Source organism: Patella vulgata, chromosome 6 (assembly GCF_932274485.2).
Source record: "Patella vulgata chromosome 6, xgPatVulg1.2, whole genome shotgun sequence".
Classification (NCBI taxonomy): Eukaryota; Metazoa; Mollusca; class Gastropoda; family Patellidae; genus Patella; species Patella vulgata.
The window spans coordinates 31,170,085-31,196,401 of record NC_065884.2 but is presented as its reverse complement, the minus strand read 5'-3'; the positions used below and the strand labels follow the sequence as shown (position 1 = coordinate 31,196,401).

The 26,317-nt window shown below is 35.8% G+C and overlaps 1 protein-coding gene across 5 annotated transcripts in view; it reads right to left on the bottom strand.

The window, feature by feature from the left end:
- Window positions 1–26,317, bottom strand: part of LOC126825380 (non-neuronal cytoplasmic intermediate filament protein) — a 191,938-nt gene that overhangs the window by 133,885 nt on the left and 31,736 nt on the right. For all 5 annotated transcript variants that reach the window (XM_050554987.2, XM_050554986.2, XM_050554991.2 and 2 more), the window contains exons 3-5: window positions 17,637–17,726; window positions 16,561–16,749; window positions 15,224–15,503 (exon numbers count right to left, since the gene is read on the bottom strand). In XM_050554987.2, coding sequence (XP_050410944.1) covers window positions 15,224–15,503; window positions 16,561–16,749; window positions 17,637–17,726 — 559 coding nt within the window. The remainder of the gene's footprint in view (window positions 1–15,223; window positions 15,504–16,560; window positions 16,750–17,636; window positions 17,727–26,317) is intronic.

Here is a 26,317-nt window from a genome sequence, read left to right as displayed (position 1 = left end):
CTCCGCATGGGCCGCCATTTATGATTTAATCAATCAGTGAAATCCTATTTAAATCCAAGCTGTAACCGAGCCATCCGTGGGTCTACAGAGTTGATTTGGGGCTTGTTGTTTAAATAAAGATCTAATTTATAATTTCTATAACATCTGAAGCCTAAATTAAGACTTGCAATAATCTGATTTAGCTCTTGCATAATGTATGTTTAATTCCCGTATGGTATTCAAATTTATGTCAGTAACATTCCTACAAAATTATGTGATGTCGTAATACGATAGAATGAAAGCGTGCCCACAACTGCTGATCCGTATCTTTTCAAATTCCTCCCAAATTACCGTATTTTTCGGGTCATAAGTCGCTACATTTTTCAGCAGAAGTCCAGCATTCGTCTTATACTCCGTTACGACTTATGTACAGAGGTTAAGAAAATGATATCCTGAAATTTTTTGAGCAATAAACGTCGCTCTACCAGAACTGCTAAATAATCGCATTCTACTCTAGCACGCGCTATCGTTTAAAACAATTAAGAACTTACACTATTCCAATTGACATATTCGTCAACATTGCCTTGATTACTTATTTCTTTATATAAACCCCATTCAAAATATGATCATAAATCCGGGAAAATTCCATCAAAATAGAATCTTTTCTTCGACATTAGATTAGACGCGTGTATTTTGTCACATATTCATTTCATAATTTCACGCGTCTCACGAGATTTCTAATACCGGTTCAGTTATCGTACTTTAACCGTCTGAAGCTGTTTTTCTTTCAAGTTTAATCAGATTTTCTTCAAACAAGGACAACATTGCTCTGAAAATTCTAAACACGCTTCGAACGACGCAATTTTGATAACTTCTTTCTAAAACCGGCAAGTTCGTAGGTACATATCACTTACTTACCGTCATACAGCTGAAGCTAGAGTAACGGAATCTGCCGAGGTTTGCCGAGTGCTGTAACCGCGTGCGATCAGAAACAAAGTTAGCAATGTCTAGTATTTTTCGGATATGTGTGTGTGTGTGTGTGTGTGTGAAATAGCTTTATTTAATGCTCACTTCCACGAATTATAAATATGACTGTCTATTGATCTGGGCATTATATACTCTTACAATATGTGACATCTATGACTAGTTTATACATATTGTCGGCTCACATCAATGCGATTAAAATGTCCGACAATGCAGAAACCACGAGGTCAGCACGGAGATTCAAATTATAATCACAGTTATTGGATTGATGAATAGTCCGACAAAGGGAAAACAACGGCTTCTGTTTAAGATTAGATTGATGAATTGTCCGACAAAGGATAAAGTCAGTCAATCAAGGTAGATTTTAATCAAGGTAGGTGTATATACGGTTTAACACGGTATAAGTCAATCAGTTATTAACTTTAAACTCTAGAGCTTTCACACGATTTTTAAAAGAGCTCAAGGGCCATAACTCTGGCAGTAATTATTAGAAATAGTTAGTTTAGTTTAAACTTATTTTATTGCATCGACATATCATTGTACAATACAAAAGGATTAAACAAAAGTTGAAAATCAATAGGCTTCTTTGTCTCATGACCATAAACACTGTGTATACATTTAAAGTCAATCGAATAGAGTGCCCACAAGATTTTTCAAAGTGATCAAGGACCATAACTCTGGCAGTAATTATTGGAAATCACTGAAAAGCAATAGGCTTCTTCATCTCATGACCTTAAACATTGTATAAATTTAAAGTCAATTGGATGTTAAGTTTAGTCTGTAGAGTGTCAACAAGATTTTTCAAAGTGATCAAGGGCCATAACTCTGGCGGTAATTATCGGAAATCGTTGAAAATCAAAAGGCTTCTTCGTCTTTTCAATTTTTTGATTACTTCCGGTATGGGGATCTTTGCCGGGATAGTTTTAACAACCGAATTTGGCACTTGAATGGTAACATGTCTCTATGATGATATATTATATCTTATCAGATAAAATCTCCCTGAGAAATCGTATGTTCAAAGGTGCCAAAAATGCCAAAATATCGAAAATAAAATTTTAATAACTCAATACATAGTTAGAATCGTAATTAGGTCAGATATCTGAATATATAACTTTTTTTGCAAATCTGTAAAAAATAAAAACAAGCGGTTGCCATGCAAGATACACCCACATTTTGCAAGAGATGGACAGAGAATGAGCTAAAAAAATAATGTGATTTTTTGTACAATCAGGGGCCATAATCCAGGAAGATATAGTCCGATATGCAGTGCTCACTCTGGGTTTCATTTTTTTCCGTCAATTTTTTATTTTAATTTATTAGCCATATATATTTTCCGCCAAAAAAGAACAAATATCTTAGATTTTTTGGAGTAATTTTTATACATATTATATCACAGTTTACAAAATGCTTTACTGCTTTGCAGAAGCCCATTTTTTGAAAGCTTTTTCAATATCTGGGGTAACCACTTTTAGTAACATTAAATTACACAGTGCATTTGTTTATAATGAATATTTCTTGTTTTTTTTATAATATTTTGTCAACTAAACCATCTTTCACAGCATGTAGTTGCCACAGGAATCGTGATATCACAAGTATTTGAAAATCCCCATTCATTCTTAAAAGATCTACCTTTTTCAAATGCACTTAAACATACATTATGCAAGAGTTAACTCTTTCTTTAGTTATGATGATTGAGGCCAGGCCTAAAATTCAAAAGCTAATATCTCGGTTCAGAGTGGAGCAATTTGAAATTGTCAGCATATTCTATTTACGTTATCTATTTCTTTTTTAACTATTATAGTCAGTTCTTTATCAAACCTCTCATATCCCATTTTTCTATTTCGCAAACTTTTGAGGTAGCCTAGTACATGCAGGCCTATTGTAGAAGTTGATATCGCTTCAACATTTTGGTGGTAACATATTAAAAAGTCTGACATTCTTCTATACATGAATCACCCACTCCAAAAAAAGGGCGTGTCGCTGTTGCATTGTGGGAGATCGCAAAAAGGTAAAATGAAAACTCCAAAACAAACAGCTGTCAAAACTTAACCTTCCTATCAATCAGCTGATCGCTGTCACTTTTAGCAGGTCAATACTCAAACTGTGAGTGTACAGTGTTGCATAGAAATAAATAGCACAAGGTACATTAAGAATGCTTAATAAAAAACATGTTTATTACGTTCAGTATAATTCATTTATATATTTTAAAATTAATTACTATTATTAGTCTTGTTGTATGGTGAAGTTTTGATAGCTGTTTGTTTTGAAGTTTTAATTTTACCTTTTTGCGATCTGTATACTTAAGAATGTGCTTTCTGAGGTATTCTTTACATGCATCAACCATCTGTGTCTCTATCACATCATATGAAATATCCCCCATCACTAAAATTAACGTAAAATCGGCGTTTTTCGAAATTTGGTCAGAGAAATTCAATGCAAAGTAATGGCGGCCTACGAGTGACTTTGCTCACCGATCTCCCACAATGCAATAGCGACACGCCCTTTTTTGGAATGGGTGATTCATGTATCGGACGTTGACAAAGGCTGTTCAATTTTTCGCTTTCGACCTATGGCATGCGATTTGATGATAACTGATTTTCGTTCATTTCTGGAGTTTAACGTCCACTTCCACATAAACTGTAACAGCAAACCTGGCTTCATTTTTTAACTATACGGGCAACAGGAGTAAGAAAAAAGATAAAACAGACGTCATAATCCAATAATCCCAAACAAATCGAACAAGTATTATTCTAGTGTCCGCCATTTTGAATATATAAAAACCGTCAAAAATAGCCACCGATTCGTATTTGGAGAGAAATAATTAAATCTTTTGTCTCTTAATTAGCTATTACTACTCTTACTGTAAATACTAATCAACACTAATTCGAGCTTGATCAAGAGATAAAGGATTGCTACCTAATTGATTGATAACTGACTAATCCGAGCTTGATCAAGAGACAAAGGGTTGCTACCTAATTGATTGATAACTGACTAAGCCAAGCGCAATAGAGTGTAACGTGTGTGCACAGCGTGGAAATCAAAACTTTGTGGCAAGAAAATTTTATCGTCACGGTTAAAAAGAATCGCCGTACAGGAAAAAGTTATTGCCCAAAATTCCGCCAGATTAAATATTTTATTGCCAAAATTATATTTTTATCGCAATTGGCAGAAATGGCGATCGACAGCGTGAGTGCTGCCGATATGCGTGAATAGCGAAAGGAACCAAGATCTTTGGGTTATGAACATACACTATAAGATTGGTATCGTTTAATATGGGGTTTTTAGCACTAATAACTATGCATACAAGTTAATTTCAAAACATCGTTTGATAATTGATAATAACGCTTGAAAATTACAAAAATCGGTTAATTAGTACTATGGCTTAATTTAATGGTACACCGTTCAATTTCTCCGAGAGGTGTTTAGAAATGGAGGATCCGTTTACTTATCTAATGGGTTTAATTACTAGCCGAGCACTTTAATTTCCCGAGATGCGTAAATAAATTAACACCCGATGAATTTATCTACAGGGTTTAAATATTAGACGAAGCGTTTCATTTCCCGCAAGTTGTTTATCCGATCGTTTATTTCGATTACGATTATTTACGTATGAAGTACGAATTAAAAAGGTGAATATAAAAAAAATGTACACCCATATATGCTCACCATACCGTGGTGGTAGTATTATTATCCATTATCCATTAAAAAAATATGATTCCACCATTGACAAATACATCACAAATCGGTAAATCACGTCCAATGTTAGACCATTGGAAACCAGTAGAGCACATCCCAGGTAATGTATTTTCTTTAAATCACAAATGAATGAACATAGCCTTTCAACTGTACACGTCGCTAGAAGACCTGGCAATGTACACGTGACACTGTGATAATCTCGTGAGACTTTTTCACTGGAGCAAAATAGTCGATCTCTATACAAGCTGTCGCTCATTTTCAGACAAAGCTATAAGAATGGCTTCAAACCGTATCAAAAGGATACCGTAGTGTATTATTCCATTATCCATTAAAAAAAAAAAAGATTCCACCATTGACAAATACATCACAAATCGGTAAATCACATCCAATGTTATTATACCATTGGAAACCGGTAAAGCACATCCCAGGTAATGTATTTTCTTTAAATCACAAATGAATGAACATAGCCTTTCACCTGTACACGTCGCTAGAAGACCTGGCAATGTACACGTATGACTGTGATAATCTCGTGAGGCTTTTTCACTGGCGCCAAATAGTCGATCTCTATACAAGCTGTCGCTCATTTTCAGACAAAGCTATAGGAATGGCTTCAAACCGTATCAAAAGGATACCGTAGTATTATTACCCATTATCCATTAAAAAAAAATGGATGCGGGTCAGTTCATCCCACAACCGTTTCACCCCGGGCTGTTTCATCCCATCCTAATATTTTATTGGGCTGTTTCATTTCAAGATTCATCAAAATCAGATAAAAATTGTGACCTCTAGAGGGTTCACAACCTTGATATACCATATTTTTACACTATTATTGTACGAGGGGCGGCCATTTTGTCCGGCAGTTTTGGTCCGATTTTCACGAAATTCAAACTCATCCATCATTACGGTGTAACAGTGATATATTCAAACATTTTTTTTTAAATCGGATGACCACAAGCTAAAAAGGCGATTTTTCGTACAATCAGGGGCCATAATCCAGGAAGTTACAATTCGAAATGCGCAAAAGGAACCAAGATCTTTGGGTTATAAACATGCATTTCAAGTTTCATCAAAATCAGATGAAAATTGTGACCTCTAGAGTGTCTCACAAGCTAAAAACGTGATTTTTCGAACAATCAGTGGCCATAATCCATGAAGTTATGCTCCGATACATGCCAATATCGAAAGGAACAGAGATCTATATTTCAAGTTTCGTCAAAATCGGATAAAAATTATGACCTGTAGAGTGTCAGTAATAATCATAAGGTGAGTATTTAAGTTAATTGGTTAGTATTCCTTACTTATGTCAGTATGCAAAAATAACGTGGGTAATTAAACAAACGGGAGTTTATCCAAACATATCACTAGTCAGACGCGTGCGGGAGAAATTGGAAAAAGCGTGACTAATTAAGAAAACTTCACTATTTAGTCTACCGCTCACTATCTGAGTGAAACCGCCAGTTATCTTTGATGTGCGTCAGTAAGTGGAACCGTCGCCAGTAGAGCGTGAAATCGTTAACTATATAAATTTCTGGTACGTATTGTTACTGTAAAAAAGTGATTATATATATACTGAGCTCCATAGAAAACGCATCACTTAGTTTTTCGTATAACAAAATGATCCTGTAAACATCTTATTTATTTTGCTTCTTATTGTGAACAATATTCAAATGGGAACACATCAATAACAACACATTTGTACACTTACGGATGTTTAATCTGTAATCAACGGTACAAAGTCAGAGGGGTCAAAACTAAAAGTACAACACAGATGTCAGTAGCGCGTGTGTCCTCCACGGGCTCTTACGCACGCTATGCAGCTACGTCGCATGGAATTTACCAATGTTTGAAAGAAGGCCTTTGGGAGCATTGTGTGAAACAATAGTTCATAGTATTGCATAATATTATACATACAAAACCACCTAGTAATAAAATATTTGGGAATAAAAAGTGATGCGTTTTCTATGGCGCTCAGTATATATTAGTATCCTGAATAAATGATTAATTATTTATTAATTTTCTCGAATCGGAGATTTAATATACAAGACCTACATTACTAATATATGGACTATTCTCTTTGGTTCTAAATTATAACACCGAGAGAAATATTAAACAAAGATAGGTTGCCAGGTAACGAAAAATACGCCCACAGCAGCTAAATCGTCCGAGCGGTCGACAAGGGTTGTCGCATATTTATTCCTTTGTAGGTAATTGGGAGCCTTTACAAAACAGTTCCATACAGATCAGATTATAAATTTTGTCGTTTGAGGGATCACAAGGGTCTACAAACTGAAACAAGGGTCTCAACTCTGGAAGTAATCTACAGAAATTGTTGAAATTTGACAGGCTTTTTCGTTTTACTAATTTAAATAATGCATATAAATTTCATACAGATCACATGATCACTTTTGTCATTCAAACGTTCACAAGGTTCACAATCGTCATAACTCTAGAAATTATTGACTGAAATTGCTGAAATTCAATAGACCTCTGTTTCACAATTTAAATGATGCATATAAATTTCATACATATCAGATGATAACTCTAGAAGTAATAAACGGAAATTGCTGAAATTCAATAGGATTCTTCTCTTGACGAATTTAAATGACACATGTAAATTTCATACAGATCGGCAGAGCATTAGAGCGTTCCCATGGTGCAACAAAGTGAAACAAGGGTCATAACTGTAGAAATAATTGACGGAAATTGATGAAATTTGATAGACTTCTTCGTTTCACTAATTTAAATCATGCATATAAATTTCACAAAGATCGGGTGATAACTTTTAGCTTTAGAGCATTCACAAGGTTCAATAAAGTAAAACAAGGGCCATAACTCTAGACGTAATTAATGGAAATTGCTTAAATTTTATAGGCTTTTTCGGTTCACTAATCTAAATCATGCATATACATTTCACAAAGATCACGTTATAACTTTTGGTGTAGTTAGACTGTTCACAAGGTTCAATAAAGTGAAACAAGGGCGATAACTCTAGACGTAATAAACATAAAATGCTGATATTCAATAGGCTTCTTCGTTTCACGAATTTTAATCATGCATATAAATTTCACAAAGATTGGGTGATAACTTTTGGCGTTATAGCGTTTACAAGGGTCAATAAAGTGAAACAAGGGTCATAACTCTAGACGTAATCAACGGAAATTGCTGAAATTCAATAGACTTCTTCGTTTCACTAACTTAAATATTGCATATAAATTTAACAAAGATCGGATATTAACTTTTGGCATTACAGCGTTCACAAGGCTCAATAAAATGAAACATGGGCCATAACTCTAGACGTAATAAACGAAAATTATTGAAATTAAATAGGCTTCTTCATCTCACTAATGTAAACAACATATATCAATGTTTTAAAAATTGGATGATAACTTTTGGCGACCGGTCATTCCTCTTGCATAATAATTGGCATCGTTGTAAAGTGGAGAATCTCTAGTTTACAAATATGATCAAATTAATGGTGATGAATTGATTTTGAACAGATACAATCAAGTTTTAAAACCCCTAAAAAATATAAACCACCTCCGCTTGTTGCTGTGCTGTCTACACAACTCGTTTGCTGATTGGCCCAGACATCGAGTGAAAAGCATTATGGTTACGTGGCTGACTCGAGCGGGCGATAAATATTTGGTTTTGGCAATAATGTTTTGGGTACCTACGTGCGATTCACTCTCATACGTGGCAGAAAAAAATTAATTCTGATCATATATAGATTGCCGTTGAGTGTTAATCTAAACCACGTGGCTGATTATGTAAATTAATCGACATGCATTTGGGGGTCATTGAGTAATACTAATCAACTCTCACGGGTCAATGATAAAGCCGTGGACAACTCCTTATTTACTCCGAATAATTAATCCAAGCAGTGATTATTATCGTATATCTCATATCATCTTTAAAAAAATAATTTATAGGCCTTAAATGGAAATTAAAAAAATGGCCAATAATTTTCTTTTCGAAGTGAATTTTATTGATAGATGAATTCACTTTACTCTCTCTTCTTCATACAGCATGCAAAGTAAGGAATCCATCTTGGATATTATTGTTTAAAATTCTCTTATCACCATGGGCTGAAAAAATGAGAACGACCAACAAGCCGAATTGCAACGATTCTCGAATCTGCCATTCTTTAATTACATCAAAGCCACAATGCAGGAAAGTCAACGTAAGTATTTCTTGACTATGAAATTGACATTTCTATAGGGACTCATATTTTGATACCGTTACGGTACCTGAAAATAATAATAGACCTATCATACCCGCAAAATCTTATTTTAATTTACGTGTTAAATGAACACGCATACAGCTGTGGCGGCTTCTTTGATGATTATCCAATCAACAATCTTAATCTTCTGACCACTAGCTGGCACTAGGATGCTAATTAATTGATGAGATTAAGAGCGTGTCCACGAGAGCACCATGCAGAAATTGAAAAAAAACCATAACCCGGGGGTCAGCAAATTTCAACCATACTTGGTCTATGGGGACCCCTAGGCGACAGAAGTCACATGATGAAGTGAAAAAATTTTGAACGGCCAACTTCCGGTATAACTGGAAATTGTTGTTTTGGGGCAAAAATTGACATATTTCGACCAATTTGTTATCCTAATTTCAAAACGCTCCTACCCGAAATGTTGTGTCTCTAAATTTTTGATATTGGTCAGGTATGATAGGCCTAGTAGTCGTCTTAAAATCCTGCAGTCGTTTGGGAATGAATGAATCGTGTGGAATTTTCTGTGAGTGATCATAAAGTGGTCATTTTACATATGTTTAAAACTATGCTATCCCAAAATGCATGTAGCTGCTTCTTTGCAGGTCTGACATAGAATTGCTTGGTGTGGTTGTGAAGGGCATTTCTCAAAGTAAATGTCAAAAGAAAAAAACTGACCGGAACGCAACCCACTAGAGTGCTGTAATATTCTGAAAATGTGTAAAAACGGTATTTTCCACGAAATTCGTCTTTTCACTGATGACCGACTACTATTTTCAAGAGTTCAAATGACCGTTGATTATGAACATTAGTACTATTTTTTGTTACTTGAACGCTCCTTGTGCCAGATATACTATCTTGGTTAAAAATCATGAAGTTTTTGTGACAAAATCGGACGTTCGCGGTCATCGTAGGAAAGGGGCTTAACTGGTGTATAATTTTGCAGGATCAGGCAACGATTATTCTCATCTGTATTCAGTAGTTAGTAGCACGGAAGTGCATAAATGTAAGGACTGGCATAACAAGCTTTTATATTAGCACAATGTAACCAAAGCAGCACCTTTTCAGCAATGACCAACGATTATCTTCAAATGACTACTGATCATCACCATTACTTGTAATATTTCGTAATTTCAACGTGAATCGTGTCAAATAGATCATTTTGTTTAAAATCATAATATTTTTGTGACAAAATCTGACTTTCACACTTGCTTGATAGCCATAGGGAAGAGTCATACGTGGTGTGTAATTTTGCAGGGATCAGACCACTGTTAATAGGATCTGTATTCATGAGCAGATCATCGTATAAATTTGACTGACATGACTATCAGTATCATAAACTTGATATCTATTAATTTGTACACCTGCTCATGTAAAGAAGAACCATAAGAAGAAACATTCAGAAGTGTTCATGTAGGGACATTTAATGTCTGGTATTGAAATCTCTGAAGGGAAAGATAGATCACAACAGGATTTATGGCACTCCAGGATAATGTTGACCGCATGTGCCAAACTTCTACATATACCTACGTTCGACGAGCAGAAGTGCTCACTTACATAGATTCCTATGTTCGAGTGTAAATGCTCTCTGACCTTCAAGGTTTTTGGACCACAGAGTACTGTTTTATTTTGTAGTACTGTTTTTGACCTCTTCTCCTTCAGGGATTTCAATATGGAATTATCATAGCCTCCCGATCTGTAATGCCTCTCCATGAAAACGTCCAAATGTTTCTATACAATGATTGGCTCCTAAATACAGATGGGAATAAGCTGGTCTGATTCCTAAAATATGGTTGACCAAAATAACCTATTTGGCACAAGGAACATTGGTAGAAAAGGTGTTGTATAGTCGTCTTGCTGATTGTGTGACTAGGACTTACTGTCACTGGATCATCTACAATCCCCTGGTTTAACACATAGACTTTAGATCCTAAGGTCTGTCATTGAGTTAAGTGGTGTGACAGCATGCCGGTGACATGGTGTGGTGTTGTTTGTCCAACATCATGGATATTCTCTTTTCCCACAAGTGTATTATTGAAGTAAAATTGTACCATAAAAAATTTAGTCCCAAAATGACCTAGTTTGTGTTGAGTGGACCTTAAACCCCATTTCCCTCTCTTAAGTCAAAATCATCCTTGCTAACGAATATATTAACTTTGTGATGATGTCCATAGATACAGTATGCATCACCATATTATGCTAGTCCCAAAATGACCTAGTTTGTGTCCAGTGGACTTTAAATCTCATTTTACTTTGTTCCTCTCATGTCTAAATCATCCTTGCTAACGACTAAATGGAATATATTAAATTTGTAAAGATGTCCATACATATACTTCATCTGGGGTATTGATAAATGGGACATTTTATCCTAATTTTTGGTGTTTTTAATATATTTCTCCTGTTTTTATTATCACTGTTCCGGTCATTTTTATTTTTTATTTTGTTAGTAGGAAGGTTGCTAGTTGTGGGTAACATTCAACTTTGGTCCTAGTCCCTGCAAAGAACGAGCTATAGCCTCTTAAACATTGGTTTTCATTAAATTCAATTTTCAGAGAGAGTTGGGTATCCGGCCAGTACCAAGGTATCATTAGCAGTAGAAACTTCAAACTCAGTGTGAAGGAGGAACCTGAGTGGTCCTACTAATGCCCATAATTTTGTCTATCCAAATCAATTATTGTCCAAATAGCAGGTCATTCAAATTTGGATCCAAAATTGCCTATTTTTGGCTTATTTTTCGATTAAAAAATACTTTTCCAATTTTCCAGGTCGGTATCAAATGAATCAATCTAATATTTTGTGGGGATGTATCTGGGTACTAACCCATCTCACAGAAAAAATTTGGTCCAAATCCCTGACCCAAGGGTTATCACCCCCTGCATGGTGCTCTCGCGGACACGCTCTTAACTGTTAATCTCACCAACGTTGTAATATACAAAACAGACTACTAATATATAGATTATTCTTCAGTATAATTAACACTATCATGTGAATATGCCGCATGTGTTATGGATGTTTCGTCATGAAAGGAGTGCATTTACTACGATTTTCGTCATCAGCACCCTTGAAAATCCTAAATAAAAAAAAATATTAAACGACAAAATGGCAAATAAATGGCGGAATTTGTCGGATCAAATTTTTACTACGATTTTCGTCTTCAGCACCCCTGAAAACCTATGGAAAGCTATATTCAATGACAAAACAGCAAATAAATGGCCTGGTTGTTATGGGATTTTGTTTTGGAACATACCACATCTTTGACTTGCTTTTTCTCAAAACTTACTTTTGTGAGTTGGGTAGCTTCGAATGGACAGAGCTCAGTCAATTTTTGCCTGTTTCAAACAAACTATACACCAAATTGAAGGTAATGAGTTGGAGAATGTGAAAATAACAATAACTCAATTTTTAAAATTTCCTCACTCCGACTCAGTATGCCATGGGGGGTCATAAATACAAACTGACTTTTAATCTCTAATAAAAACACCATCTCGAACAAGTATTTTGGAAGTAAATATTCGATAAATACGAGAGAACTATTTAGGAATTTGTGCCATTTAACTTGCGCTATTACAAACTATCGAAACAATTGATAGTTTGGTTAACTATCTCAATTTTTATTGATTGTTATTTTATTTTTACTAGCAATACAGACTATCGGCAGTCAAGTTATTGCGATGCATCGATTGTTCGATGTATCGTTACACCCCTACTTGATATACCATGTTTTTACACTATTTGCGTACGACAGACGGCCATTGTTACCTGTAGAGTGACCACAAGCTGAAAATGCAATTTTTCGTACAATCAAGGGCCATAATTCAGGAAGTTATGATCCGATACGCATGAATATCGAAAGGAACCAAGTTTCATCAAAATCAGATCAAAATTGTGACTTCCAGAGGGGCCACAACCTAAAAACATGATTTTTCGTTCAATCAGGGGCCATAATCCATGAAGTTATGGTCCGATATATGCCAATAAATTAAGTTTCGTCAAAATTGAATAAAAATTTTCACGGACAGGGGCGACAACAATATACATCCACATGAAAATGTTGGGGTATTAATACAATCAAGGGCCATAATTCAGGAAGTTATGATCCGATAAGCATGAATATCGAAAGGAACCAAGTTTCATCAAAATTAGATCAAAATTGTGACTTCTAGAGAGGCCACAACCTAAAAACATGATTTTTCGTTCAATCAGGGGCCATAATCCATGAAGTTATGGTCCAATATATGCCAATATGTAAAGAAAACCGAGATCTTTGAGAGATAAACCTATATTTTAAGTTTCGTCAAAATTGAATAAAGAATTCCACGGACAGGGGCGACGACAATATACTTCCACATGAAAATGTTGGGGTATAAATAAGAAATAAACTAGCGGAGAAATGTCAAAAAATGTTTCGATTGGATAGTTTAAGTAGTTAATTGTTTTAACTTTTACACGATAGCGCGTGCAAGTGCTATTATTTAGCAGATGATGTCAGTTGCTCGGTATCGTGGACCGACGGTTACTGCCCAAAAATTTTCGGGATTTGGCCTGTATATTCCGGACATGTCCAACGCTATTTTCAAAACGTCCTAAATTGTCCAACCAGTAATATGCCAAATCGGACATCAAGGTATGGTGAATTATATTCAAAATTCATATAGTGTACTGAGTGTATATCTATCACTCAACCCGTTTATCGTTGATATTAGGATGGATTGATTAGGTAATTAAGTGATCAACGTACATATCGTGTTATGTCGCCTGGATTAACTAGTTAATCTGCCTTGATTGGCTGATTAAACCCATTATCGGACAATTCATCAATCCAATCCTGAACAGAAGTCATTGCTTCTCCTTTGTCAGACTATGCCTCAATGCAACAATACATTGTCGGCCGACAACATGTACAAATTAGTCATATGTCACATACTCTAATAGTATATAACATCCCAAATCAATACACATTGCATCCGATAACATCGCTGCGATATTACTTCGGTGGAAGTGAGCGTTAAATAAAGCTATTTCACACACACACATATCCGGAAAATTCTAGACAATGCAAGCTGTTTCTGATCGCACGCGGTTATAGTACAATAACTGCAACGGAAGTAGAAATCTTGCGAGACGCATGAAATTATGAAATGAATACGTGACAAATTTCACACATCTAATGTCGGAGAAAAGATTCTATTTTGATGGCATATTCTCGGATTTATGATCATATTTTGAATGGGGTTTATGGTTTTAAATAAAGAAATAAGTACGCTAGGAAATGTTGACGAATATGTCGACTGTTTTAGATGATAGCGCATGCTAGAGTCAATGTGATTGCAGATGGTGTAACTCGCTCATTGTGGTAGAGCGACGTTTACTGCGATTTTTTTTTTTACCTTCCATAAGTCGAAACGGAGTATAAGACGAATGCCGGACTTCTGCTGAAAAAATGTATCGACTTATGACCCGAAAAATACGGTAATTTTGGAAGAATTTGAAACAGGCACGGGTCGGCAGTAAGTCGGCTTGCTTTCATTCTATCGTATTACGATATCACGTAATTTTGTAGGAATATTACTGACATAAATTTGAATACGGTACGGGAATTAAATATGAAAAATAATGAATGAGGTACACCTACTTTTTATTACGTGTGAATTTGAATATTTTGTTGACACATGATTATTTTTTTAAGGAGGTCACGGTGGCTAAGTGGGTAAGACACTGGCTTGCTAGCCTGGAGGTCGGGTGTTCGATCCCTGCATTGGCTGAGAAAGTTCATCCAGATTTTCCGGTGTGATTCCCCCTTGTCAGTGATGCAGGACAGAGGGCCTGACAAGGACAGCTGTCTAGTCGTTCGGATGGGACATCGTTGGCCCAGTTCGGAGCAGAACAGTAGGACGTTAAACTCCATTTTATTTTTTTATTGTGGTCCGAAAACCGCCTGCTTAATTAACGAGAGTTTTGCCCCTTTATTTTTGGTAAAAATGTCTGACAAAATTTTTGGGAAATCCCAACACTGGTTTTGTGATAACTAATAACTTTGTTTTTAACCTCTCCTTCTACTGGTGTCACTGTATCAAGTTTATTACGGATTGGATCTCACCAAAGTTTATCTTATTCATGGTCAAATGGTTTTGGATTCTTCTCTCTTTTTTTTTTATTTGGATTCACATTAAATGTGGGCGTTTAAAAAGAGAATAACCATAAGTACATGTAGCATCATTTTGTGATCCATTCAATAGATCAGAGTAACTTAAATACAGGATAATTCATGTTCCACAACACTTCACAGCTAACAAATTATAACTCAAATCTCAATGTCTACCATAGGCAAAACATACTTACAGTTCTAGTTTGTTGTTCTTCTGATTCAACTTGATATTTTCTAAGTTCAACATCAGAGGCCTCTCGGACTTGTTTTAAAACTTCACTAACATTAGTATCAGATTTACCTAGGTCTCGGATTTTAGCTTCCAGTTTGAGAATGGTGTCAGCAGAACTTTCCAATCGTTCTTGTAGTTCTCTAGCTTGTTCTGTGTGAACCTGATCATTAAATTCAATCTTTTGAATTAGCTGTTGTACTTTTTCTTGATCTTCCAGTCTTGCTAGTTCTTCGTGTTCGAACCTAACAAAATTGAATACTGCTTTAAAAGTTCTGATTTCCTATGTTATAATTTCTTATTTTTCAATGATACAATGTGACTTGGTATACGTGAGTAGGTGCTGGCCCCCTAACTAGGAGGTCCCAGCTGTTGGCCAAGAAAGTTTCTCCAGATCTTGCAGTCTGGTTACCCCCACTTCTTAGTAGTGCAAGAAAAAGTCTCCAGTTGCTCGGAATGTGACAGAAAACGGAGGTTCTGTGTATACCATTGGCAGCTGGAAATAAAACTAAGAATGTGAATGTCATTTTTCATTGGTGCAGAAAAGTAAGACGTTTAACCCCATTTCATTTTATTTCATTAAACAAGTGATGGATCACTTTTTGACAATGTCAGTCAGTGTGGCTCTAAAATTTCAACATGTAAGAATACTTGATAAAATTATTACTATTTTTGTGTCTTAATAGTTTATCAAACTGCTGCTTGCTGTCTACTGGCCAATCCGATATCAGACAGTTCAGTTGATATTGTCACTCATACATTTTCATATAAACATATATATTTTTAAATACCAATTCAATACTGGTATGTCACATGTATATTGAAACATTAAACATACATTATGCAAGAGCTAAATCTGTCTATTGCAGGTCTTTCTTTTGGCCTGAAATGTTATCTAAATTATTAGACATTAATTAACCTATCCAGACCATAATCAACTCTAGATGGCATTGCTAGCCTGCGATCGTTAGTGGATTATGAGCTGATTTACTGCATAACTTTCCTATTTAACGATTAAATGGATAATCCAGACTATGCTGTTTAGCGTACTGACTTTAGTAATGATGATCGAGGCTAGGCAGAAATTTCAATAGCTTAGTTTTCTGTTCATAGTGGATCAATTTGAATGAAATTTTCAGCAAATTGCCTTTACATTATCTAGTTTTTAACTATTATAGTAAGAACTGCCAACTCGTTATTGCATCTCTCATAATGTATCTTTAATTATATTTTGACACAGAATGTGCCAAGGTTCCATTGAATATGAAATCCAAGCACTACACAAGAAGACAAAAACTTTACCTATGTTTCCATGTATTATTTTCTCTAGTTAAATTTTCTACATTTCGTTGTAATTTGTCCATTTCGACCAATGATTGATTAGCTGCTGATTTGGCATCATTTACTTCCGATTCTAAACCTGCTATTTGTCTCTGATAGTTGTTCAGTTCATCGTTCAATTTTCGATTTCTATCCATTTCTACTGACAACCTAAAAAATATAAAAAAATAATATCTGGTCAACTTTTATAGGATATATTTTATCAAGACTAACATAAAAGTTGGTTTCACCAATGGTTAAAGAGAGAGAGAGAGAGAAATGGGGTTTAAAGTCCACTCGACACAAACTAGGTCATTTCGGGACTAACACATGGTTCAATTTTATTTCTATAATTTGCTTGCGCGTAGGGATCTTTAGCAGTGGGAGGAAACCGGAGGATTCGAAACCACGCCAGTTGACTCAATGACAGGTCTTATGATACAGCACGCACATGCTAACCATTCGGCCAATGGTTAAAAGACAGGTATAACTTTCCCCCGATAACAACAGAATTTTAAACAACTTTTTTTTAATGCAGTGACAGTATACTATGTACAAACCTAGTTTTTATTATTCCATTGAATCTAAGGTCCACATTCCATGTACGTATTTTCACCAGCAGGAAAAACGCTGGCGTTTCAGCAGGCAATGTTTTGTACTTCCACGTATACTGAAAATCACTTAAAATCTTTTTTTTTTTTCGCGTACATGTTATCATTTGTGGAAACGCTTAAAAATGGAAACGATCCAATTACATTTGCGTTAGACCAACTTTTTCGCCATCGAAAACGCACATGGATGTTCGTATGGAAAGCCGGCCTAAGGCCTGTAGGATATGGGATATGGGAAGATATCCTGTGGACCACAATCTTTAACAAAAGCAATCTTTAAAATCTGTGCAATACTAGGTTCACACTTCTGTCTATGCCAGTTTTATGGACAGCAGATGCCTGCAGTGGTAATTCCACTGAGACAAAGTATTTGTAAATTCATAATATAAATTTCAGCCAAGCATTCTATATTTCATAATTTTTCTTTTTTAGAAGATTAAGACTTACCTATCTTCTAGTTCACTAGCTGTATGTACAGTTTTACTATATTGTAACTGACATGAATTCTTTTCTTTATTAACATCATCTATCTCTGATCTGAAAATACAAAAAACATATACCATTTTGAGCTGAAAGCTTAACACATCCTATTAATATTAGGCTACTTGAAACTGTGACAGTAGAGGCCACCGGAAAACAGATTGGAACAAGAGCATCGCTAACGCTGCAATATTTATATACATCCACATTCCTGCTTTGATTGATAAGGTGCTTTTTAAAATGAAGAGAATGAAATATGAAATGGCTGTAATATGACAAAAGGCAAAGAAGGCTAGGCGTTGGGTTTGTTTTGCCAAATTTACAGACAAAATATTAACAAAAAAATGGGTGTGACACTGCCCCAGGAGGTCAAGGCATGCACCAAAATAAGTAGTTGCTGTCTTTACAGTATAAGGAATAAATATGCAAAGTTCCAAGATGATCCATTCAGAATTGGAGCCTGTAGACGATAAATACAAAAAGTGGGTGTGGCTCTGCCCCTGGGGGTTGGATATAAAACAATATAAATAGGTACCACCATGTTATTGAAATGACTGATATGCCGAATTTGAACAAAATCTGTTAATTATTGCAACCTGTGGAGTATTTACCGATAAAAACTAACAAAAAAGTGGGTGTGGTACCACACCTCTGGCAGTTGGTGCATGTACCCCAAAAAATAGTTGCTATCCCTACAGTATAAGGAATAAATATGCCAAGTTCCAAGATGATCCATTTAGAATTCCAGCCTGTAGACAAAAAACACAAGAAATGGGCGTGGCTTTGCGCCTGGGGGTTGGACATGGACCAATATATATAGGTACACAACCCTATGCTGGATCATTCAGATTTGGATCCAAATCTGTTGATAATTGCAACCTATATATCATTTACAGACAAAATATCACAAAAAGTGGGTGTGGCACCACTGAAAGAGCAGAGGGGGTGGGGGTGGGGGTGGGTGAAGGCAGAGGGGGTCATGCTCCAACATCAATAGTTGCCATCCTTAGGGTATAAGGAATAAGTATACCAAGTTCCAAGATAATCCATTCAGAATTGTGGCCTTCGGGTGGTAAAGGCAAACATTGGGCGTGGCTCTGCCTCTGGGGATCGGGGCATTCACCAAAATCAATAGTTGATGCCCTTAGGCTATATGGAATACATATGCCAAGTACCAAGTTAATCCATTCAGAATTGCAGTCTGTAAATGATAAACACAAAAATTGGGCATGGCTCTGTCCCTGGGGGTTGGGACATGCAGTTGTTGTCCTTTCAGCTATATAAGGAATACATAACCCAAGTTCTAAGACAATCTATTAAGAATTGTGGACTGTAGGCAACACACAGAGACACAAAGAAAAAATGGTGTGGCTCTGCCGCTGGGGGTTGGGAATTCACCACAAACAATAGGGATGTTTCTTAGGATAGAAGGAATAAGTATGCAAAGTTACGAGGTGATACGTTAAGAAATGCGGTCTGTAGATGACAAACAAATAAATACAACATATGGGCAGGGCTCTGCCACTGGGGGACGGGCATGCACCAAAAACAATGGGGATCATCCTTAGGGTATAAGGAATTCATATGAAAATATTTCAAGGCCATCGATTAAGAATTGTGGCCTGTAGGCGACACACACACAAAAAGAAAATGTGCGTGGCTCTGTCCCTGGGGGTTGAGCATTCAACCCAAACGATATGGATGTTCCTTAGGGTACAAAGAATAAGTATGCAAAGTTTCAAGATGATACGTTAAGAAATACAGCCTGTAGACGACAAACAAATACAAGAAATGGGCATGGCTTTGCCCCTGGGGGTCAGCATGCACCAAAAACAATAGGGATCATCCTTAGGGTATATGGAATAAGTATGAAAGTTTTAAGATGATCACTTAAGAATTGTGGCCTGTAGGCGACACACAGACACATATGTATATCGTGTAAATTTAAGGACTTTGACTGGTTCCTCATTAAGGTCTTGATAAATATTGACATAGCTGAAAAGCACTTATTTCTGAACTCTAATGCATCAAACGATTATCGAAAGATATAAATTATACCTCCATTTATATATTTTATGCATTTGACTTTTTACTGAAGAAATGCAAATAATTGTGGAAATACGACCGACCGAATTCCTATGCTACTGCTAGTTACGCCTAATGGAGGACACGCATGGTGTAAGTTGGGAACGCCGCCAAACGAGCTCATTTGCTCTATACTACCATACTGTGGACTTGACACTTATTGTGGTCTTTAACCTGTAAATAAGTACGTTTTTGTCCCCCCTTTTGACTACACAAGGGAAAAAATACAATACAGCGATAGAACAGTCATTTATTAATGTGATCAACCGAGGTCACATATTTTGTTTTAATACCGACAATTGGGGACTTTGTGGATGGTAAACACCAACAATTGAGTACACACACACTCACATCCGAGGACGTTACAAGCAGGGATGTCACTAATTTTTCAAGAAAGAGGAAATTTTGCTAAAGTAGGGGGCAGCAAATGTTTAGGGCGCGCAGGCCTGAATCTGCTGGCAAACCGAAGGGTGGGGAGTGTGTTATGGCGTTTCGGGGCAAAATTTAAATGACAGAAAGTTTTTTTTAAATATTTTGTGAAAATGTGTCTATCCAAAAAACTTTAATAATCCAAATAAGTGCTTTTCAGTCATATCTGAGTCACAAGATAAGCCTTATAGAATCGCTCGTCTACCAATTTTAAAACTGAAATCCGTGAATATTAGTTTAGATAAAACTTATAAATCGTAACAATTTGAATAATACTGTATATAAAATATTTTTAATCTTCATGATATCAGATAAAAGGCAGGCTGCATTTATTCGGAATTAAAACATTTCGCTCTACAAAACAGATAAATCCCGTTTTCTAATTATGCGTGTAATCGCGCGAATGGAAATCCCCCGGAAACATGACGTCAAGAGTTTTATTTTCCCTGCAAGTGCCTCCCACATAAACAGTAATAGCGCTTTTATTTCTATAACTTTTGAGTCCGATTTTTTTCATATATGAGATCGATATCAAAGCATTATAATACATCCGCTATTAATATATTTAAACAGAAAAGTAATCTAAAATCGCAGATTGAAAGTCAGTTAAATTTCAGTCAACCACTTAATGCCAATGGCTTCCGATTTCACGCTAAAGTCACATGGCGAGAAATGTTTTCTCATCGCGGGAGAACTGTCAAAATCGCATACGTTTACTACTACTAGCCATGAGGAAAAATGACAGTAATCGAACAGACCTTGTACAGTCAGTACAGGTCTCTATTTTATTAGGTACACTCATGTACTCTACTTTATTTATCCCACTAATAATCATAGCACAAGCATACTACCGGAGTAAGACGTTTCCGGTCAAATTTAGCCAATCATTAGGACACAGATCACTAAAGATTTCCCCATTGACTCCAATGTTAATTCTCGCATCTTAGACCGGCTCTAACTTTTTTCCAAATTTTCGTTGGGTAGAACGCTTTCTACCACAGATGGAGCAACATGTGGCAACCACTTGCCCAAAAGCACGTATGAGGTTCTTCATGAAAAACTTGAGATACACAAGCTGGAAGTAGAGACAAGTAAACATGCAATTTCAGGCCCTACATTTCAACATAACCAACCTCTCAACTCTTGTATCCTTCCGCATCAAAATTATGAATATTCACCAAAACCTGGCAGAAAATGTATTTTCAAACCCTTTTCCTCAATTCTACACCAAAAAGTCAACAAAAATCGCCATGCAAAAGGGGGAAAAAGGAAAAGGGAGAGGAAGACTAAAAATAGCTTTGGCCCTTGTTTCGTGGGTGACGGCGTAGGAATATTTGGTGATCTGTGTCCTATATAGGGGTGAAACTTCAGGGATCACCAAAAGGCCTTTTTTATTTCCTTCCCATGTGTTCTGGCAACATGCCGGTGAAAGAAAATCAAAATCAAAGAATAACTGTAAAAATGATGGCCCTTTAAGTACACATGCTGCTTTATGTACACTGGTGCATCTCAGGTCCATAGGCCTTTTGTGCTAAAATTTAAAAATCTTTCTTATTAAAGGCAGTATCTGAGTTCTGTGAAAAAATTAGACAAGTAACAAAGAAACTACATAGAAAACACTCATAATTTGGAATTTTTTTCAAAAATATAATTTTTTACTGCCATGTGATGAAAAATGTACAAAATTTACATGTAGCATCTCTCAAAATACCAATAATTTTCCACTTTTTTAAATATCCGGACGGACAAGAAATATATTTTTAGAATCTGTGGACAATATGCAAACAGAAAAAATGCAAACCAGTTGCAATGATTGTAATATTACAGATCTATACTAAAACATGTATGCCTACCCCCTGAACATGCCACTGATTGAATTAATCTAATCTATGGTTGCAGAACTTACATTACCAAAGGAATCTGTCTAACAGCTATGTTTTACCATCCCTGGCTAACATATGCACATATAAACTAAAATAGGTGCAATAAATATGAATTATGGTTAAAAATAGGCCTTGATGAATGAAAAAAATGCCATATTTGGTCTATGATCACCCCTCTCTAACAGAAGGGTCACAGAATACACAATTTTCACAAATTTGGGAATATTTCAATGTTTCCAACATCTCAAACCTCAGAGGCATGTTACAAATTTGTATTGCAATCCTTGTGCTGAAGCAAGATGTCTGGAACTTTACATTAATTTCCTGAAAAAATAAAGTCAAAAAAGTAGTCATGACAGACTTGACAACATAAAAAGAGGCCTGAAAAGGAGAAAAATTAACATTTTATTGTTTTATAGGCAACATAAATGCAGCAAACACCACAAATGCTGGATTTTGATAAGAAAATATTGAACATTAAACTGACATTTACACATCTACACCAGTTTTATATCTGGGTCTGGTCTCATTGGCCTGAAATGCCTCAGGGTTCTACGTTTGACTCTGAACAAATAAGGGTTAGAAATCCTTGAAATGCACAAAAAAATATTTTTGGGTGAAAAATAACATTCTTAGCTGTAATTCAACCACAAATTCCAATTAAGATCATTTACATGTCAACACAGGTGCATTTAAATCCCTCAAAACACATTAATAGAAAAGGGTGGGGTGGGGCATTTATTGCCTCTCTAAACAGAATGATGGAGTAAAAAATGTCTAGAAAGGCTGGGATATTGCTTCCTACATGAAGGAAATGCAAGAATTTAATGTTTCAAAGAAGAAAAAAATGCTTATTCTGGGTAAAATAGTGGCAAAATTGAGCCAACCCCTGTTTTGAACATTTTGTACAAACCCATCTGCTGTACATTATTAACTCAGTGTTACCAATTTTCAATTTTCTGTAGGAAAGCTTGAGCTATGTCTAAACCTGACAAACATGTAGATCCCATCTAAGTTATATTAGCAAAGAAAATATGGGCATTTTTAGACATTTTGACTCATTTTAGTAGTCATGAAAATATTAATTTCTACATCCAAATGGGGGGAATCTCAAGATTTTTTGTGAATATTCCTGATTTTTAGACAAAATTTGGTGAAATTTCAATACTGTTCATTTTATCTGTGCTTTCTGAGACTGAATAAGCCAACATTGGGCATTAGAATATTTTACTTACTGTTAAAAATTCAATAAAAATTGAAAATTGAGAAATTTGCAGTAAAATCACAATTTTTCTTCAAAACTTTGATTTATTTTTTTTAATTAACTTTTTTTAGTTTTTCTGTAGCCAAACTATTTTATTCATATTTTCTGAGAATTTAATCTTCATATTTTCAAAACTAAGGCATATCAGTGACAGCCTTATCACACACAGACAGGACACAGATCACTAAAGATTTCCCCATTGACTCCAATGTTAATTCTCGCATCTTAGACCGGCTCTAACTTTTTCCCAAATTTTCGTTGGGTAGAACGCTTTCTACCACAGATGGAGCAACATGTGGCAAACACTTGCCCAAAAGCACGTATAAGGTTCTTCATGAAAAACTTGAGATACACAAGCTGGAAGTAGAGGCAAGTAAACATGCAATTTCAGGCCCTACATTTCAACGTAACCAACCTCTCAACTCTTGTATCCTTCTGCATCAAAATTATGAATATTCACCAAAACCTGGCAGAAAATGTATTTTCAAACCCTTTTCCTCAATTCTACACCAAAAAGTCAACAAAAATCGCCATGCAAAAGGGGGAAAAAGGAAAAGGGAGAGGAAGACTAAAAATAGCTTTGGTCCTTGTTTCGTGGGTGACGGCGTAGGAATATTTGGTGATCTGTGTCCTATATGATCGATTAATACAACGAAGTAAGGGGGTTACCTCCCTTTTAGCAAGTAAAACTAGCATTGGCATAATTATGAACATTTACCGTGAGAAATATCCTTCCGTGCAGGAGAAAGGTGAATCTGTGAGTCTCACAGAAAAAAATGGTTAGTTGATACGTCTATGTGCTTGGCGTTTAGGAATTAAATTAGTTTCAATTAATTTTAATTAATATTAATCAAAATTATTTTATAAAAATGAAGTTGCTGATCATTTTTAGATGAAAAGTAGCCGGAAATTGGCCTAATGTAAACGGCGAAATTTGCCGGTTGCCGGCTTCTAATGACATCCATGGTTACAAGTGTATATCAGCCCACTGAAAGAACATTTTTTTTTTATTGATTCAGCCACTTTAAACTTCTAAATCAATCTGTTGAACAATCAAGGACTTGTGGACTTGACACTCATTGTGGTCTGTAACCTGTAAATAACTATGTTTTTGTCCCTCCCCCCACCCTTTGACCACACATGGGGAAAAAAGACAATATAACCGTTTATAATTGATATGCAGTGCAATATCGCGATAGAACAGTTTTTATTAATATGACCAACCGAGGACGCATTATGTTTTAATATCGAGAGATGGGGACTTTGTGTGTGGTGAACACCAACACTCAAATCCGAGGACGTTATATTATATATCAATGATATAAATTGGGTGGGTTCAACATTCTGTATCAAAGAACAGGGCCCCTTTGACCACAGGAGGAGCTCATTGGAAGAATATTTTTTTTATTGATTCATCCACTTAAAAATACATTATGGGAGATAAGATAAAGAGATGGCAGTTCTCGCTATAATAGTTAAAAACTAGATAGTGTAAAGGTAATTTGCTGAAAATTTCAGTCAAATTGATCCACTATGAGCCGACAAAAAAGCGGGTGAAATTTTTGCATAGTCTCGCTCAACATTACTTAAATCTTTAATATAAACAGCATAGTCTTGATTATCCACTTTTTATACGCCCGCATTTTCATGTGGACGTATTATGCCGTCGCCCCTGTCCGTCCGTCCACAATTGTTTGTGGACTCTCTACAGGTCACAATTCTTATCCGATTTCGACGAAACTTGAAATATAGGTTTATCCCCAAAAGATCTCGGCTGCTTTCGATATTGGCATGTATCGGATGGAAACTTCATGGATTATGGCCCCTGTTTGTACGAAAAATCACGTTTTTAGCTTGTGGACCCTATAGAGGTCACAATTTTTATCCGATTTTGTTGAAACTTGAAATGTAAGTCTATAACCCAAAGATCTCGGTTCTTTTCGATATTCGCGCATATCGGACTGTAATTTCCTGAATTATGGCCCCTGATTGTACGAAAAATCGCGTTTTTAGCTTGTGGACCCCATAGAGGTCATAATTTTTATCCGATTTAAAAAAAACTATTATTATATCACCGTTACACCCTAAGGACGACTGAGTTTGAATTTCATGAAAATCGGCCCAAAATTGACAGACAAAATGGCCGCCGTTCATTCTCAATTAGCGTAAAAATATGGTATATCAAGGTTGTGGACCCCATAGAGGTCACAATTTTTATCCGATTTTGTTGAAACTTGAAATATAAGTTTATAACCCAAAGATCTCGGTTCCTTTCAATATTTGCCCATATCGGACCGTAACTTCCTGAATTATGGCCCCTGATTGTACGAAAAATCATGTTTTTAGCTTGTGGACCCATTAGAGGTCATAATTTTTATCCGATTTAAAAAAACGTATTATTATATTACCTTTCCACCCTAAGGACAGTTGAGTTTGAATTTTGTGAAAATCGCCCCAAAATTGACAGACAAAATGGCCGCCGTTCGTTCTCAAATAGCGTAAAAATATGGTATAACAAGGTTGTGGACCCTATAGAGGTCACAATTTTTATCCGATTTTGTTGAAACTTGAAATGTAAGTTTATAACACAAAGATCTCAGTTCCTTTCGATATATGCGCATATCGAATTGTAATTTCCTGAATTATGGCCCTTGATTGTAGGAAAAATCACTTTCTTGTTAGCTTGTTCTCTATCCATCTCTCGAAAATGTGGGCGTATCCTGCCTGGCAGCCGCTGTTTTTTTTATTTAATTATCAATGGCAGTTAGCGGCATATAGGAATCTAATCCAGCCAACATCGAAGGTTAGCCTTGACATCGAGAGTTTATTATGGTCTGGATAAGTTAATTAATGTCTAATTGATAATTTAGATAACATTTCAGGCCTAAAGAAAGACTTGTAATAAGCAGATTTTGCTTTTGCATAATGCATGTTTAAACTTCTAATTTTTGAAACCAGTATAAGTGAGGTCTTACAATCTGTATGTG